Consider the following 19,321-nt stretch of genomic DNA (forward strand, 5'->3'; position numbering starts at 1 on the left):
CCTGGGGGTCCATGTTTAGCACCTGCCTGTCCTCTTTCTCTACCCACCCACCTGTTTCTTCTAGATATCCAGATTCAGGTTTTTAAATGATTTGAAAATCAGCTTGGAAAATAGAAAGCATTCTGTTGGCAAGGACACCCATGGTGTAAGAGTAGGTTGGTGAAAGCTGACGTCTTTAGCGGAGGAGGTCCGTTGCTGCCTTCTTGCTGGAAGCCCTATGGCTTCATTGCTTGTGTAAACCAGAGGGGCAAGGATCCCAGTTTTTTAACTGGATGCCTGTCCCAGGCCAGGTCTCTTCCTACCATGCACCGTAGAGAACCTATAGCAGAGGAAGCCCCCATGACCCCTGACAGAGCCTCAGAGAACTATGAAGATTCTGGCTTCATTCCTAGAGTCTCAGGGTCCAGGGGCATCCTGACCTTGTTAACGTAGGCTTTGGAGGTCCCCAGAGCCCAGCAGAAATTCCAGGTGCCAAAAAACCTGCCTACCTAGTTCTCGAAGTCTGCAAGTCAGAGCCCAGAGTCCATCAGGAGCTAAGGTTGGAGCCCCCAAATGCTTCCTTGGGTCCTCCCATCATCCAGTGGGTTCTTCTCAGTCTCTGCCCTAGCAAGAGAGCTGCCCCAGAGACCCCCGAAGGAGGCAGGTAAGACAATTGAAATGTCATAAATCTAGTGGCCTGAGAAGTGATTCACTCTACCAACATAAGTTTGATCATTTAGTATTTATGTAATACAGAATATGCATGTAATCTTGTTCCTGAGTTTGAAGGTTTTTAATGTTTCCCTTCCCCAAAACGTAGCACCTAGACCGGCTCATCAATCTTCCACTGGATTCCATGAAGATGGAACCTTGTTACAGTAAAGTCAACCTGCTCCAGGAGCGTTTGCAGGATCTCAAGAGCCGCTTCCGATTCCCCCACGTGGACCTGGTGGTCCAGAGGACACAGAACGACATGCAAGAGGTGGGAGTGGCCGGGGCTTCTGTGGGGGGTGAGGATGGAGACAGCAGAGAAACAAGGGCTGCCGGCAAGATTGGGTGCTGGTGCGGCTCTGGCTTATGGGAACTATTTCTGTCTTTATCATGTTGAGTTGAGGATGTCCTTGGTCCTTCCACCTGGCTTCATCTTTCTTCCATGTTGATGAACATTAGAAAAAAAAACCTCAGGGAGATCCAGTAGCATTAATTGATAATTGCTTGATTTGTCGAGCCAGCACTTTTAACCTCGGCTGCACGTGAGAATCGTCTGGGGAGCTTTTAAGAAATGCTGACATCTCGGCCCCACTCCCAGGAATTTCCCCCCATCCGCATCCCCACTGCTTCTAATATGCAGCCAGAATGGAGAACTACCGGCTTGCGTTAATTCCCTAACCCCGTTAAGAGTAAATCAGTCACTCACTCACAGCTTCATATTTGGATCTCTTGGGTCTACTTGATACTTTTCCTCCCCCCACCCCCACAAGGAACTTTTTCTTCACAAAGAAGCACAAATTCTTTCCATATTATAGTGCTTTCTAAATGAAGAAGGATGTGACCACTGAAGCCAGAAGAGCTCAGTTCTATTTCAGGGGTATCCTAGGGGGAGATCACTCAGGGGCTGGGTGCTGTGCCAGGAACCGCCCCGCCCCGAGACAGATGCTCAGATAAGGTCACTACAGTGGTGAGAGTGCTGGACAAAGCTGTATGTTCATGCTTTGGGATCAGAGGCTTTGGGAAGAAAGGAACACTTGTTCCTTAAAAGTTATGGGGCGGATTAAGTGATCCACCTTATCGCCTAACCTGCAAGTTGTGAAGGATTATAGATGGACTGGGGGAGAAATTTGGGCAATGGTTTAACACAAGTCCCTTTGGTCATCCTGAACCCTGGTGAAACCCATACAGGTACGAGTACAGAGAATGAGAAATCAGAATCGTTTCTGTTTCCTACCCCGTGGGCACATGAGCCGCTTTGCCCATCAAACCCCATCCCGCCTCCCTTCCAGCCGGGCAGAGCAAGGAAGAGAAGGGATGGGGTAGGCGGAGTGCAGAGAGCTGTGCTGGACTGGTTTGCATCCCCCCAAAAGCGGAAGTGCAGGATTAAAGCCGGCAAGGAGTAACTGGGGAAGCCCCCCACCTCCCTTTGTCAAGCCTACGGACCCACCCAGGACAGGGGTGATGACTTACAAACTAGGGGAAGGGGCTGACCGCCAGAGAGGGCGGTATTCTCAATCCCATGGCCTCCATGGGTTTTGCAGCTCAGAGCATAAGGAGAAGAGAGGAGGGAAAAAATACGCGTATGCATACGTGCATAGGTGTGTGTGTGTGTGTGTGTGTGTGTGTGTGTATTTCCCAGACTCTTATGGTCCGACCGTTTCATAACTAGGTGGGGGGCTGAGGACCTGTTGCCCTGGGTAGCCCCAGATTAGTGCCTGGGGAGGGGGGCTGTGATGGTCATCCCCTCCCTGCTCCGGGTGGAGACCCCAGCCTCTGACCAGGCGCTGTTCTGTGTCGCTTTCGGCTTCCAGCTGATGGAGAACGCGGTGTTCACCTTCCAGCAGCTGCTTTCCCCACACCTCCAGGGAGAGGCCGCCAAAACTGCAGTCGCCATCGAGAAGGTTAAGCTCCGAGTCTTAAAGGTAAAACCGGTGTCTTATTGTGGAAAGCGTAAAACAAGTGTTACCCCCTGCTTTTGTTCAGTGGAAGATGCCAAATTCTGGCTTTCACTCTCCCTGTTTGTAATCCTGCCCCCTTTCCCCGCGGAGCAGCGATGGCTACCGCGCCGCGGGGCCCCCAGCAGGACTTTCGTGCCTGCTCTGCCATCTAGTGGCAGCTGTAGGGACCACAGGTCCTCGGGATTCTTGTCCATCGCTCCAAGTGACCTGTTCTTTTTTTTTTCTCTCTCTCTTTTTTTTTATAAAGATTTTATTTATTCACTTGACAGAGATCACAAGTAGGCAGAGAGGCAAGCAGTCAGAGAGAGAGGAAGGGAAGCAGGCTCCCTGCTGAGCAGAGAGCCCGATGCGGGGCTTAATCCCAGGACCCTGGGATCATGACCCGAGCTGAAGGCAGAGGCTTTAACCCACTGAGCCACCCAGGCGCCCCCGAAGTGACCTGTTCTTGATAGAATGATTGCACTTGGTATTTATTAGCTGTCCACTCTAAGCAAAGTGATGTGACAGGTGTTACAGAAAATGTAAAAATAGGCAAGGCACAGCTTCCTTCTTCAAAGAGTTTACAATATAGTAAAACCCATGTAAATTAGCCACATTTTTTAGAAAAATAAAAAAGAGAGAGAGAGAAAGAAAGAAACAGAGACAGAGACACCTGCCATATGAAATTTTTGTTTGTTTGTTTTTAAAGATTCTATTTATTTATTTGACAGAGACAGTGAGAGAAGGAACACAAGCAGGGGGAGTGGGAGAAGAAGCAGGCTTCCCACTGAGCAGGGAGACCAATGAGGGTCTTGATCCCAGGACCCTGAGACCATGACCTGAGCTGAAGGCAGACACCCAAATGACTGAGCTACCCAGGCGTCCCTGAAATTGTTTTTTTGTTTTTGTTTTTGTTTTTTTAAGATTTTATTTATTTATTTGACAGAGATCACCAGTAGGCAGAGAGGCAGGCAGAGAGAGAGGAGGAAGCAGGCTCCCCGCGGAGCAGAGAGCTGGACGCGGGGCTCGATCCCAGGACCCTGGGATCATGACCTGAGCCGAAGGCAGAGGCTTTAACCCGCTGAGCCACCCAGGTTTCCCCTGAAATTGTTTTTGATGTGCTTACTGCTTAAGTATATACATCAAAATGGTTTTAATAATAGCAGTTTGTGCATATATGATCTAGTTCAAAAGCTTTTTTGTTTTTAACCTATCCTGTTTTGTTTGATCCTTGCAAGGACTTGTGAGATGATCAGAATATGTCTCCATTAAAAGATGAGGAAACGGACTCACTAAGAACTAGTGTGACTTACTTAAGCTCAACAGGCTAGTCAGTGGTGAGCCTAGAGCTAAAGCAATTCTTAAATTCAGTCCACTAATTTCTTAACTACCTATCCCCCTAAACAGTATCTTGGAGCAGAAGATCCCACAGAGCCTAGGAGGTGGTCCCTGAATTTTAGACCTAATCCTAATACCTCATAGGTAGTAGGAAACAATGAAAACCAAATCATTGAAATTAAAAGCAATATTTAGGGGCGCCTGGGTGGCACAGTGGTTTAAGCTGCTGCCTTCGGCTCGGGTCATGATCTCAGGGTCCTGGGATGGAGTCCCACATCGGGCTCTCTGCTCATTAGGGAGCCTGCTTCCCTCTCTCTCTGTCTGCCTCTCTGCCTACTTATGATCTCTCTCTGTCAAATAAATAAATAAAATCTTTTAAAAAAATTAAAAAAAAATAAAAGCAATATTTATGGGGGGCGCCTGGGTGGCTCAGTGGGTTAAAGCCTCTGCCTTTCACTCAGGTCATGATCCCAGGGTCCTGGGATCGAGCCCCGCACTGGGCTCTCTGCTTGGCAGGGAGCCTGCTTCCTCCTCTTCTCTCTCTCTGCCTGCCTCTCTCCCTACTTGTAATCTCTATCTGTCAAATAAATAAATAAAATTAAAAAAAAAAAGAAATATTTATGGGATGCCTCAGTTGGTTAAGCGTTTTCCTTCGGCTCAGGTCATGATCCCAGGGTCCTGGATTCAAATCCCACATCAGGTTCCTTGCTCACAGGAAGCCTGCTTCTCCCTCTGCCCACTGCTCTCCCTGCTTGTGCTCTCTCTGGCTCTCTTTCTCTGACAAATAAATAAATGAAAGCTTTTTAAAAAATAAGAAAAGCAATATTTATTATGGGAACACAAGTAATAATGAACTTGCAATTGGAAAGAAAAGAAAGTATCAATGTCAATTTCACTTCCAGCGTCAGGACACTTTATACGTCCCTGGATAGTCCATTTCTTCTCTGGACACTTTGAGTTGCAAGAACATGCTTCCTAATGTGAACCCAAAGTTGTCACCACTGGTGATTCTAGTTCTGTTCTCTCTGTTCATGTCCCTCTCCCACATAGTGCCTTTGGTTGTTTGAATAGAGCTATAATTTTTGTCCAAAGTTATCAACTCCAGTATAAATGCCTTTGTCTCATTAACTGTTCCATATTTGGCCTGACCATTCTGCTCACATGCCTGTGACTGTGTTCCATTGTATCTGTGACCCTTTTAAAGTGTCATCCAGGGGCGCCTGGGTGGCTCAGTGGGTTAGGCCACTGCCTTCGGCTCAGGTCATGATCTCGGGGTCCTGGGATCGAGTCCCGCATTGGGGGGTCTCTGCTCAGCAGGGAGCCTGCTTCCCTCTCTCTCTCTGTGCCTGCCTCTCTATCTACTTGTGATCTCTCTCTGTCAAATAAATAAATAAAATCTTTAAAAAAATAAAAAATAAAAATAAAATAAAGTGTCATCTGAAACCAAACTCTGGTTTCTAGGTTTGACTGTTTCATGCTAAACTTCCTCGGGTAACATGCCACAGTGTTGAAGGAGCGATGAGCCAGGCCTCCCTTTCTTTGTGGAAATCATTACGACCCCCTCATCCTGTTTTTTGGATGTAAAGTGAAAGAAGTAGATGATCTTGGCTCCTACAGACCCACCAGGACAGGGGTGATGACATACAAACTCACCCACCATTTCTGTCCCCAGCTTCTTTATAAGGCAGAAGTTTTGATCTTGCCTCAGTTTCCCTATCTATAAAAGGGAGGATAATAATAGTCAGACCGTCCACCCAAAGTAGGAGAGAATTGCATAGTAAGATCTTTGAGACCTTGGAAACACCGTCAGGGGCCTCAGAAATAGGGGGGAAAGGGAGACCAGTGAGTGACTGAGTTCTTGTTTAAGCAAAAGTTAACAGATTGCAATGTTGCTATTCAGCATATGTTTCCATCTCTGTATTGACAGCAATATGATTATGACAGCAGCACCATCCGGAAGAGGATATTTCAAGAGGCACTGGTTCAAATCACACTTCCCACCGTGCAGAAGGCACTGGCATCCACGTGCAAACCAGTAAGAGGATGGGTTACTCCACAAAGAGCCTGCCTTTATTGCTGTGAAGTCCGAGCAAGGTCTTCTGCTAGGAGGTGCTTGCAAACAGTAGACTAGACCAGGATGGGGTCGGCAAATTTTTTCTGCACATGGTCAGATAGTAAAGATTTGAGGCTTCGTGGGTCATACCGGTTTTGTTGCAACTACTCAGCTCTGCTAAGCGCAAGAGCAGACACAGGCAGTACGTTAACAATGGGTGCTTCTGTGTTCCAATAAAACTTTATTTATAAAAGCAAACAGCTGCTGTATTTGCCAACCCCTGGACTAGACAGACTCTCAAAGGTAATGATCTGACTTTGAGCCAAACGAAGGGTTGTCATAGAGCCCCTGAGGACAAGGGGTGCTCCTCATCATAGTATGACTATCGGGTACCACGTGTCCTCTGAAACTTGACCACTCCATCCAGGAAAAGACCTTAAGTAACACAATTATAGAAGGATATTTTTTCTTTTAATGTTTGTTTGGTGAAGCCAATGAAATGGAAACCATTTAAAGCTGCTACCAGTGACAGCCGTGATTATGAAAGTGTGACTTGGTCTGCAGAGCAAAACCATGGGTGAGCCACCTGTGGAGGCAGTTTCAAGACCTGGGTTCAAGTCCTGGATCCTGCATGTATTGACTCTGGGGCCTTGGACGAGTCACTTTCCCTCTTTCTTCACCTAGATTCCATCTTCTTGAAAATGAAGATGATGTATTTCTCAGTACCTTTAAGGTAAAGAAGAGTAAATTTGATGAGGGCTGACCCCGTGTCAGACACCATGTTAAACACTTTGTGTGCATTATGTCAATCATCTCATAACAACTCTACGAGGAAGTACTATTTATATCCTCATTGTACAAATGGGGAAACTTGAGGATTAAGTAATGGGCCCAAAGTCATGGAGCTGGTAACCACCAGAGCTGGAACTGAGCTCACACTCGCTGATAACATGGTGTGCACTCAGCGAATGGTAATACTACTACTATTACTGTTTCTATATTTCAGAAATGATCTATGAGCTGGATATTTTTAATGCCTTCTCCCTCTTGGAGCAAATCATAAAGAGCTTATTAGAATTTAAAAAGGACTTTTGGGGGGCGCCTGGGTGGCTCAGTGGGTTAAAGCCTCTGCCTTCAGCTCAGGTCATGATTCCAGGGTCCTGGGATGGAGCCCCGCATTGGGCTCTCTGCTCAGCGGGGAGCCTGCTTCCTCCTTTCTCTCTGCCTGCCTCTCTGCCTATTTGTGATCTCTCTCTCTCTGTCAAATAAATAAATAAATAGATTTTTTTAAAAAAGGACTTTTGGGCAGTGTAGAGGGTCTCCAAGAATTGGAACATTAAAATCCTTTGCATAAGTTCTTTTACTGTAGAAATCTCTTTGGTTATTTTTATATTCTATAAATGCTTTTTTCTTTAGAGTCTTGGCATATCTAGTACCTGGCATTTATTTCTGGGAGTTTGATCAAACCACAGGAATAAAGAATCTGTCTATATGATGGTCCTTTGGTCATGTGTGGAAGGAAAAGTTTAGCCACCCAAAGGATGACTTAGTCTACCTCTGAATGTGTCTGCTCACGGACATTCTCCTTAGAGTGTTTTTCAATCCCAAAGGCCATTTGGACAAGTGGGGCTCCCATTTGGGGGCTTCAGAGCTACCTTCTCCCAGGAGAAGGAAAAGGCAAAGAAAGTCCCCCTTTCTTGTCTGTTCCCTTTTTCCAAGCATCAGCAAAGTTGTACCCAATCTATAATAAGCTCTTGTGATTTTTTAATAAAGAGAGATTGGTTTCCAAATAAACTGAGACCCCAGGTTTTCAGTAATGAAGGATATGATTTCAGTGCCAAGAGATTTCTGAAAATCTGGATTTACAGAATGGGTAACTAGGGGACTATCTGCTCCACTGAAGGATTCTTTATTTTACTAACATATGTTTTCCTTGGTTCTTTAAGTCACAGCTTCCTAGATCTGCGGTACTCAGTCCAGTGTGTACATTGAAATTGCCTGGGGAGCTGTCAAAAAAAAAAAAGAAAAAGAAAAAAAATTCGGATTCCCCAAGACCCGCCGTTAGGGATTCCAATTAAATTGCTCCAAGGAATTAAACACGTGTCATGGTTCAATCAGTCGGTATAGAGGACCTATGTCATAAAGCTGGACATGTCACAACAGTATAAACATCCCTAGAAAATTGTTCCTTTCCACACACTTACTTAGCTGTTGGAAAATCTTTTTAAAGATTTATTTATTTATTTGAGAGAGAGAGTTGTAAGCAGAGGCAGAGAGAGAGAGAGAGAATCAAGTGGACTCCGAGCTGAGTGGAGCCCGACTCGGGACTCAAGCTCACGACCCTGAGATCAGGAGACCTGCGCCGAAACCAAGAGTTGGAAGCTTAACCGACTGCGTCACCCAGGCGCCCCTAACTGTTTGAAATTTTAAAGGTCTACTTGGCAAACATGTATTGACTGTGTATCAGATAAGATCCAGGCCAGCGTCCCTGCCGGCGGGAGTTCGTAGCCTACAGCAGCGGGCAGGCAGGGATGAGCACAGCTGTAGCCGATGGGAAGCTCACGGCTTTTTGGTCCTTTGCTTTGCTCTAGAATAGATCTAAAGGGACCCCATTATGGCCTGTTGCGATCTGGGATGGGGCCCCCAAGTCCTAGCCTGAGTTGTCTACATTTGGTGACTTCTGATCTCCTGCTGAAAATCCTGTCCCTTCAGCCGAAAGGCCTCAAAGCCCTCTGCTAAGGCCCTGGCCGCTGGGGCCCTTTGATCACCATTAGCTATAAGGATTTTTGAGTTAATCACTGGCATGTGATTTCGTACATCTTGATCCCTTCTCTGTCCTCATACTGATAACTGGAATGTGATTTGGTGCAGTCTGATCCCTCCCTTGACCCCAAGCCATCTGGAAACCCTTGGAGAGCAGGAGGGGTTAAAAGATGACGCACCCTGCCTGGGTTGCCTTGGAGGGAATAAGTGACTGTCAGGGCCAGCTGGCAGGAAAGAGGAGAATGTTCCTGAAGAGTTCTTGATGAGAGTCTCCATACCCGGAAAGGGTCCCCTTCTAATACAGTTTAACAGACATCTAATCCAGGACCCAGCAATTTCACGTCTAGGTATACAACAAAGATTAAAAAAAAAAAAAAAAAGTCCTTAAATCCAAAAAAATCATGCACAGGAATGTTTAAAGCAATTATATTCATAACGTCTCAAAACGAACAAATTTGAACACCATCAATAGGAAGATAGCTGAACAATTGTAGTTTATCCATAATAATGAATGCCTTGTATCAACAAAAGGGAACGAGTTACTGATACACGTGGCAACACGGATGAATCTCAAAACCAAACACACAAGAATATGTGATTCAATTTACATAAACTTCAAAAATTAGAAAAACTAGGGACACGAGGGCGGCTCAGTCAGTTAACTGTCTGCCTTTGGCTCGGGTTGTGATCCCAGGGTCCGGAGATGGAGCCCTGTGTCAGACTCAGTGCTGGGCATGGAGCCTGCTTCGGATTCTCTCCCTCCCCCTCCACTCCTCCTCCTACCACATGTGTTCTTTCTCAATCTCAAAAAAAAAGAAATTAGAAAAACGAATCTGTAGTGGCAGATATCAGAGTGGTACTTATCTCTTGTTGGGGGTGTAGACTGGAAAAAGGCACAGGGTGCTGGAAATAATCTTTATCTTGATCTGGGTTGTGGTTCCACAGGTATAGTTATATACCTAAAACCACCGAGATGTACTTGTAAAATGTGTACATTTTACTGTGTGTAACTTATACCTTGGTAAAGAACTATTGGAGTTTAAAGGAGGGAAAAAAGGAAGAAGGAAACATTTGGGTTGTGATGGGAAAAAAGGAGGCCTTGAGACCCACGGACTCAGAGACAGGGCCTTGAGATGATTAAAATCTGTATCGTCTCCACCCCTGAAGTACACAGAGCGTGTGCGCAGTATGGGACATGGTGCCTCGGTGGTTGGGGGAAAGGAAAGGGGATGACCAGTGACTGAGTGCCGCACACTCCAAGGAAGCGGTCTTGAGGGTTCCCTGTACCTCCTCTACAAACTGGCGTCGCATGCCTTGTCCTCTGTCTTCCTCTCTCTCGCCCTCCAGGAGCTCCAGAAATACGAGCAGTTCATTTTTGCAGATCACACCAATATGATTCATGTGGAAAATGTCTATGAGGAGATTTTACATCAGAGCCTCCTTGATGAAACTCTGAAAGGTGAGGAAGACTTCCTTGGTCCTGGAGGGAACAGCAGACACCGGGGAGGACCCCTTCAAGGGGACCCAGGGAGGACCCAGGGAGAAACACCGTTTCTCAACAGGTGTGAAAGGGGAATAGGAAATCCCTACTGGTTTCTTGGGAAGACAGAGAAGAAAGGAGGGGAAAAAGAGGGGGATACCAGCCTTGACTGAGAGTCATGATCTGACACACGTTATGTTGGCTGTTGGCTCATTCAGTATTATTCCTTTGAATTACAAGTAAAAACTCTGGGAGACAGAAATTTTAAGCTTTGTTTTTCACAGAAAACTGAGGTTTGGGGAGATGAAGGCTGGACTGTCTTGTGAGCAACTGTCTTCCTCCAGTTGTTCCAGACAGAACAAAGGAAAACAGGTGCTTGAGGCCACAGACTCCCAGCCCCTCCCTGGGGCAGGAAGAGGTGACCCCAGGAGCACGGGTTGCCAGCTGCCTCCTCAGCACATTCCTCACATCCTGTCAGCTGGACAGAAGCAGACACCGGGCGCCGACACAGTTCTCGTGAAGCTTGTTGGGCCTCCAGCACCCCCTGTCCTGTGGAGTTAGGCCTTGGAGTTAGGACCGTGGACAGGACAACTTTGGTAGAAATATGCTGGACAGGGCTGTTCCCCAAAAACCGTAGGCCTGAAATGTGTCTGTTCTCCATGGTGAAGGTGTGAGGATCACCAAAAACCCTCCACAAAGAAAACGGGCAAAGCACGAGCCCCAGTAGCTAATCCAACGAGATGAGAAATGTAAAGTCGTCGGCACAGCGTCTGACAGGACGGGCTCCCTCAAGCCCACTGCCATTCCATCACGGCACCTTTCCACCAGTTAGGAAAAGGCTCCCTTCCTCCAGACACCTGACTGTCGTCCGTCCAAAAAAATTGCTGTGATATACCGATTTTATCAGAGTAGGATGCTCTACTGCTTGTTCCCGGAAATTTCTGCCAAATACACAAATCTATGCTCTCTGTGACGTGAGGAGGCGCCCCCTTGGAAATGATACCATTGGGCACTGCACAGCCTGTACAGCTATCGTGGAGGCCTATGGTCAAAAATGTCGGCCGCTATCTTTGTCATTGTTGTCTTGGGTCCTCTCAAATTCTCTGAGACTGAGCTAGAAGCACGTAGGTCTTCATTCTAGACACTACAGGTCAACAAGGCTCTCTCTGCATGCTTGGTAATGAGTACCCAGAGCACATTCAAGACTGGACTACGAGAAGCAGCAGAGAGATGTAGGCCTGCCCCCTCAGCGGGGCCTCTGTGGCTGATACGGACAATACTATTCTAGGTTGCGAGCTCCTTGAGAGCAAAAGCCCTATTTTATTCATCTTTGCATTCTCAGAGCCTGCCCCAGAGCGGTTGCCCAAGTTGCACCCATGAATGAGTGAAGGAGTGAATGAATGAACACGGCAGAGGTCCAGAGTAGAAAACGAGTTTGTGGGCTTCGGTCATGAAGGAAAGAGAGCGGAAGTGGGGGAGTATCAGCTGGAATTTGACATTGAGAAATGTGGGTAGTCAGAAAAGCTGGGAAGGGAGTTCGGCTTCTGGATAACATTGGAAAGTGCAGGGTGGCCAGGACAGAGGGTCAATGTCATGTTCTGTTTTCTGGTCTCTTTCAGTGATAAAGGAAGCTGCTCTTCTGAAGAAACACAACTTATTTGAAGACAACATGGCCTTGCCCAGTGAAAGCGTGTCCAGCTTAACTGATCTAAAAACCCCCTCAGGGTCAAACCAGGCCAGCCCTGCCAGGAGAGCCTCGGCCCTTCTGCCAGGAGTTTCACAGAGCGAGACAACGAGTAATGAAGTGTTCCAAGAGTCAGGGGAGAAGAAGCAGCCTGGGGTCCCTAGTCCGTTGGCCAAAGGAGAAATCCTGTCTTTCCCTGTCCCCACCCCTCCCCCAGATGGGACCACACAGGGGACTCCTGCAGGCACGGATGGCCCTGTTGTGGCTCTTGTGACTACAGAGGACACGGCAGGAGCCCTGGGCACACCCTCATCAGAGCTGGAGTTTGGAGGGGCTCCTGAGGATGGAGAACCCACCCACGAAAAGCCAGAAGCCAGCTCTGTCTCGGGCTCCTTAAAGGAGCTCAGAAATTTGTTGACGGTGACCATTGAAGTGCCAGTGGAATCGGCCATCCTCGAGATGGAGAACGCTTCCCATGAAGAGACCCGTGCTCCCCCAGAAATTGCAAAATTAGAGGAAACAACCCAGATGGACACAGAGGCCGGTCAAGCAGTTGCCTCCAGTGGAGACAGCTGTGAAGGGAGTGAAATCAGTGGGAAGGAGGCCCATTATCCCTCTCCGGGGGCGGAGGCAGAGGCCGGCAGAGCGGAGTTGGGGGGGTTGCTGGGGGCTCAGCTGGCCTGTGAAGGGCTCACCAGCAGCGCAGGCCCGCCAGAGCAGCAAGCAGAGGCCGGGGAGCCCGCTGAGAGGGAGCTCACAGGGGGCGCTTCCAGACCGAATGCCCAAGAAGGAGAAGGGGTCGAGGCCACGGTGGAGGGTGAGGCCAGGCCACAAGAAGGTTGCATTTCCAGTGCTCACCACACCTGCCTCAGTGAGAGCCAGGGTTCTGTGGAAGAAGCCCTGGGAGGGACCAGCAGCCCGGCCCAGACTACCGCTGCCAGTGGGGATACAGAGAAGGTTAAGCCTGCTGGTGTTCACGAGTGCCAGTGGGTAGTGGAAAATGCTCCAAACTTCGATCTGCTCGGTTCACAAGAGGCGGGGGAGAGTACCCTAGGGCAGCCCTCCGAAGAGTGAAAGGGACAATTTGGCATAAGTATTTCTTTGCACAAACTCAGCCAAAGGTTAATAGGTATGGGTAGGCTTAGGAGTTGCACACAAGCTATTACCGAAAAAAAAATTTTTTTTAAGTACTTCCTTAACATGTGTAATGAAACCAGAGGAAGTGCACACAGGCCATGCACACTGAGGCAGACCTTTGTGAACTGAACCGCTCTACCGTGATTTACAGCTTTAGCATTTTAGTGGGACGTGTTCGGGGTAAGAGGCAGCTGAGGATGTCGGAGCGAGTCGGTGGCGTTCCAGCAAAGATGAAGAAAATAGTAGGCACACAGTTTCCAATACACTGCACGTTTCCTCTAATGTACTTCGAGGCTTTTTAATTTTGGGTAAGAATGCAAATGTATATTGGAAATCCGGCTTCACCAACCACGAGCAACCTCGCTGGCTCTGAAGGGCTCAGCATCCATCCACAGTCAGACTGCGGGCAGGGGTCACTGGTAAAGGAGGGCAGCGCCCGAGAGATTATGCCCGGGAGAGCCGTGGGGAAGCTGAGCAACAGTGGAGGAAGGTTGTGGTCTGTGGGGCTGTCTGAGCCTGTTACTAATTCTGCTATCAATTTCTTGTTAATTAATCACATTGATTCTTATTCATTAATCACCTTTTGGGGAAACTCAGATGAGGCAAGGAAGTTTCCTTGGCATGTTTAAGCCTGAAAGCATTTCAGATTAGCCTTCGACTGGGCGGACGGGCCTTAGCTAATGGTTGAGTGTAAAAGGCTACAAGTTAAACAAACATTATTCGAGTACCTGCTGTATGCCACGGGCTGTGCTGGGTATAGAGACAACAGCAACAACAACAACGAAGAAGGAGAAGGAGAAGCAGGAGGAGGAGAAGGAGGAGGAGGAAGACAAGGAGAAGGAGGAGAAGAAAAGATAAGGTACTTTGGCCTAAATTTAAAGACCTACAGGAATTTAAAGGAAAAAATATGCCAATTTTCAAACCATGACAAGTTTGTCTATCCGTTGAAATGTTCTGATTCATTCCCAGAAGGGGAATAAAGTGAATAAATGGGAAAGAAAGAAAGAAGGAAAAAAAGCATAAGGAAGGGAGAAAGGAAGGAAGAAAGAAGAAAATGAAAAGCCCTGATGTACATCGTCCAAGTTCCAATCAAGTTTCAAAGATGTCACCAAAAGCAGAAATGATTTGCTTGGTCATTCAGTAAGTTAACTGAGCCCCTATGATGTCCCAGGTGCTAGAGATGCTGTAGTGAGAAAGACTCTGTTCCTCTCTCCTGGAATTTACACTTCCATGGAAATAGACACAAATAACATCTCCTCAATGGATAGTGACCTAGAAATGTTAATGTTAGAGAACTTACTTGCAGAAGATTAAACAGCTGTGTTCTATTATCCTTCCAAAAAATACCGTATCATTTCCTAGAAGTTTAGTCCCAGGTGGTACCTCTTGACATTTCCTTCCGCAAATTTTAATATTAGATCCCAACATACTGTCCTAAAAGCTTGTTTTGATCATCCTCAGCAAGTTTATATCAGCTGTTCAGAGAATTTGTCCCACAGTTTAACTCTTCCAGCAGGAATTAAAATCTTCCTCTGTTCAACTCCCCATGAAGAATTTTAGGTGATGGGGGCGCCTGGGTGGCTCAGTGGGTTAAGCCTCTGCCTTCGGCTCAGGTCACGATCTCAGGGTCCTGGGATCGAGCCCCACATCAGGATCTCTGCTCAGCGGGGAGCCTGCTTCCCTTTCTCTCTCTCTGCCTGCCTCTCTGCCTACTTGTGATCTTGATCTCTCTCTCTCTCTGTGTCAAATAAATAAACAAATAAATCTTTAAAAAGAAAAGAATTTCTAGGTGATAAAGAATGAATAATAATCAGTATCATTATAGTCTCATATTTCATCACATCTATGGTCTCCTTAGAAAGAAGGTAGAGACCCCCCCCCCCCCACTTCCCTGCAGTACCCAGTGCTCACTCTTACCCTTGCACTGAGCTCAAAGTACTGAAATTGTGTCTACTTCCCATCTCTTCTGGGGCTTCTCTCTTCAAGGACAGAAAATGGGGCTTAATCATGTGTGCTTCCTGCTAGAGATACACAGCCTTGAGTAATGGCTCCCTGCCTTCTCAAGTCATTTTCATGTCCCTAGTGCCTTGCACAAGAACCAGCTGGTGTCAAGCTGCTCAAGACACGTGAGACTTGCATACCCCCTATGCTACTGTGCTGGGGCTATTTGGGGCTTGCTGTCAGGCAGGGAGACATTTTTAATTGGGCTTTCTGCCCTTGGGGAGCCTTCCCTTAGGTCAAGTCCAAAGTCCAAGAGGCAGACAGCCAGATGGTCAGATGCATTGCCCAGTAAGTCTGGGAGCCAAAGGAGGAGTGTGCAGCCCCACCAAGGACTGCCCTTCTCTTCAGGAGAATGTCAGCGAGCAAGGAGGTCTCAACCTTGCTCCAACCCATGCTGGAGCTTCCCAGGTTCCTTCCTTTGCTCACCTCAGGGCTTCTCGGACCCCTTGGAAAATTAAGAAATTTTTCCAACCCTGAAAGAAAGTAGATCTGCATTGGATGGATGACTGTCCGTGCCTTCTTTTTACCCATCTCGTGGGCCAGAGGGCACTGGGCACTACATGGTAGGACATGCTTGAGAACACAAAGAATTTTTCTGTACATATTTCACAAAAGACAAGTTCACTAGACTAAGTGGGATGATTGTGCCATCTGAAGATGGAACAGGAAAATAAAGTTCATTAAAAATATTTCTTATTCATTTTAACATGCTGAATGGAGTAACGTCACATTACTATGAGTTTGTCTCGTTTTTAATAGATTTGTATATGTTGCTTCAGTGGCTTTCAGGTTAGAGCAAGGTTATTATAATTTAATTGAGCAGCATGCAGATCTTTGGCTGCTCTGGGGAATCGCTCCTCCAGGCAAATCCATTAGAAATGCATAAAGCCTCAGGACATGGTTTTTGGGAAAAATTCCATGACTTTAAACGAGTCATGTTACTATTGACCTTTAGCAAAGAGAATATTTGCCTTGAAAAAAATTATCTTGTCATTTTTTTTCCTTTGCAGCTTAGAGTGGAGATAGTGGTGCCTTGAATCATGCAAAAAAAAAAAAAAAGTATTTTGGACACCATAAGGGTAAGATTCCAATCTGTCCAAAAGCTTTTATAAAGAGGCTGCCTGTGAAAAACTGCAGGTCCCTGGGCCTGATCTTCTATATTTTATTGCAAAGATTCTCGAGTCTGGTTTTGTAACCCTCCAGACTGGAGTCTGTGATTTCCAAGGGTTTCACAGTTCTGCCAAATGAGTGAATTTCACTCTTTATCAAAAGTGCTAAGTCCTAACAGCAGTTTTAATCTGGGGAAGGGAAGGACATCACTGACTAAAACAATCAGGTTCACTAGGTAAAAAAGTTGGTTATATGTGTCTTCGTACTTTAGTATAAGTAAGCGGGTTTGGGGACTTGCCTTCTGAAGTCTGGAACTTCAAGAAAAAAATCTACACTGTGGATGGGTTTTTCTGATCACTATATAAAGCAAATAGACTTAAAGCACTTTGTAACCACATATTTACGCTGCCAAGTGCCTATATTCCAATAAAATGTTCATCCTTGAAGAGTTGTCCAAATGTCATATTTATTTAGAATGGGGGTGGTTTTATCTTTCAAGCCAATGTCATACTGGAGCTGGGAGGAACGGCCCTCAGATAGAAAGGTGACTCACTGTTGTTGCACTATGGAACTTTCAATTTTCTTTTATCAGAAGGGAGTCCACAGAGAAGTCACTTAATTGTCAGATATGATTATGCTTTGAAAATTATGCTTATTTCTCTAAGAATTGGAATACGTCTATAATAATGGGCAATTACTCTTGGCGTAATTGAACTACTTTTTAAACAAGTTTATCTTTAATGGGTAACACTAAGCAAAGCATTCCTTCTTTCTATGATCATAAATAAAACAATATTACTCACCAATATCCATAGTTGCTCATTCCTCTGGGAATTCATTCATCCAAAAAATAATGATTGCCTATCTGTTATATGCAGGCACTCTAGTGGGTACTGGAGAAGCAGAGGTGAATAAGGTGGATATGGTCCCTGACATCAGCAAACTTAAATTCTCATGGCCAGGGAGAGCCTAGAATGGGTATTTGCTAATTTGTTTGGCATGCAACTTGTCTATCTCTTCCTCAGCCAACAGCTCCAGCCAGGAAAGGAAGACACATTGGAGAAATCAAGTCTAGCAGGGATGGCGACACTGGGTGTGGCAAAGACTTGACCACTCCATCTCCTTCCATACCAATCTCCCAGCATGCAAGAATCATTCCCAGAGTGGCTCCTCCAGAACTTCCATTTAGGGCCAAGGATCGGAATGGAATTGGGGGTACCGATTCCCATTGGAGAGTCCATTGATTTGAAATGTCTCCTGCATAGTTTTTTCTTAGGTTATATGTTTATTTAGGTGGTTTGGGTGGAACTCATGGATGTCTTGGGAGGAGTCAATTAGATAAAGCTCTTCTGTCAGCCGGGCTTGGAGCCACTCCTGCTCGAACACCTCTCAACCTTTGCCATAGTCTTCCTTTTTCCAAGAACTTCTGACCCTCCTTTCTCAATCTGGCCAATTCCCACTTTCCCTGTAAGAGTCAGGACAAGTCTGGACAAACCTTCCCTCCCCAATAACATTTTGCTGAGCTGTCCCCCTCATTTACTTGCCCACTTCTGTTGTTCTGCCTCACTTTATTGCAGCCATCTACCGTCTCGGTGACACCCTGTCTTCAATCTTTGTGTCCTTAATAGCGTTTACATCCTTGTGTACAGAAAACACTCAATAAGTATTGAACAAATGAATATCTATCACCAATCCCAGAAGTAGGAGAAAAGTGGCGAGGTAGCTCCCATGATTGCCTGACACAGCATAATGGTCTATGAAGCTGAAAACTACTCATCTTCAGCCTACTGAGAGAGTTCTGTCTTCATGATGGAATTTCAAGGCATGTTTGTGCACACCTGTGTCTCTGGGAGAAAGTATCAGAGTCAAGTCACCCCCACATCAAACTAGCTAGTAGAAACCACTCCTAGGTTTCAGAACAGGAGTCTTCACTGGATTTTCCTGAGGTCCTTATGATAGCAACGAGACAAAAAGTTAAGAAGTTTATCCTTGAATTCCACCCACATCTGTGAGACATGAGCAAATGCCCAAGAAATTCATGGACAGCATCTGCCTCCTGGCAATCCTTCCTCTTGAGACTGGGCAAGGAGCAGGAAAGAGGCTGTGGTCCCTGCTTTTAGGGAACATGGTCCAGTCGCGAAGACAGAGAAGCAAGTTGTGGTTCTGCAGGCAGAGGAGGAAGGGTTCTGGCAGCACAAAGGAAGGGCAAAAGACTCTACTCAAGAAATTTCCCATTTGGTTTCGAACCTATCGAGCCTGCCCTTTATGTCCTGCCTCTTTTACTTCTTCTCTGTCATGGATTAAAATCTGAACTCTAGCTGCCTACAGATACCCTGAAGAACATTTTTATAAGGATCTCTTTACACCCAGCCCTACACACTCTTCTCAGGAATATTGTGGCCCTCTGGATGCTGATCCAGACCTTCTGCAGACCCATTGTGGTTTAATTCATGGAAGCCAACTTCATGGATTAATTTTCCCCCTCAGGTCTCTATGCAAAAGGATACATGAGAGTAGTGGTGAGGCCTCTCTTTCTGTTAGCAATTTTAAGTGGAACTGTTGGGGTAGGAAAGTAGGTTTATGTGTTGGGGAATTCCTCCAAGGTACTGAAGTGATTTTGAAGCTAAGGGATGGCTTTTGGTGATAATACTTAACCCCTCCTTCCCTCCCTGCCTCCGCATTCTCTGTGGGTTCTTGAATCATGGGGGGGGGGACCGCGTTTTGGTACATTGGTTTGAGGGAGATCATGTGGGGAAAAAGGAAGATATTTTCATTTCTATGTCAGAGGCTTCAAGCTTTGAACTCTTAAATCATTGATTCACGTCTTAGAATAAGTGATGCTTTCCATGCACCATCAGGATTCATTCATGGGGTAATTTTTTCAGAAATATCTATTAATCTGCTGTAGACTCTGCTAGGCCCTGGGAACAGAGTGGCAGATCCGTACCCCAGTTGCATTCAGACTGTGGGTTCTTTCCTGCAATGAAAATTTCTGTTACTGGACTGATAGGACAGTCATTAAAATTAGGTTTAGGTCCAGATACTTACCAACACGGTCTAACACTCCTTCATGAATATGGTAGCTTAGACCATTTGGAAATGTGACTTGTGCCTGGCGGTGACTTCAT

The 19,321-nt window shown here is 46.3% G+C and overlaps 1 protein-coding gene across 1 annotated transcript in view; it reads left to right on the plus strand.

Moving 5' to 3' along the window:
- Nucleotides 1-16,639, plus strand: part of NIBAN1 (niban apoptosis regulator 1) — a 163,652-nt gene extending 147,013 nt beyond the window's left edge. The window contains exons 10-14 of the mRNA XM_045983295.1: nucleotides 800-961; nucleotides 2,502-2,612; nucleotides 5,893-6,000; nucleotides 10,129-10,240; nucleotides 11,881-16,639. Coding sequence (XP_045839251.1) covers nucleotides 800-961; nucleotides 2,502-2,612; nucleotides 5,893-6,000; nucleotides 10,129-10,240; nucleotides 11,881-13,019 — 1,632 coding nt within the window. The 3' untranslated portion in view covers nucleotides 13,020-16,639. The remainder of the gene's footprint in view (nucleotides 1-799; nucleotides 962-2,501; nucleotides 2,613-5,892; nucleotides 6,001-10,128; nucleotides 10,241-11,880) is intronic.
- Nucleotides 16,640-19,321: the final 2,682 nt, after the last annotated feature.

Source organism: Meles meles, chromosome 17 (genome assembly GCF_922984935.1).
Source record: "Meles meles chromosome 17, mMelMel3.1 paternal haplotype, whole genome shotgun sequence".
In the NCBI taxonomy this organism is placed as follows: domain Eukaryota; kingdom Metazoa; phylum Chordata; class Mammalia; order Carnivora; family Mustelidae; genus Meles; species Meles meles.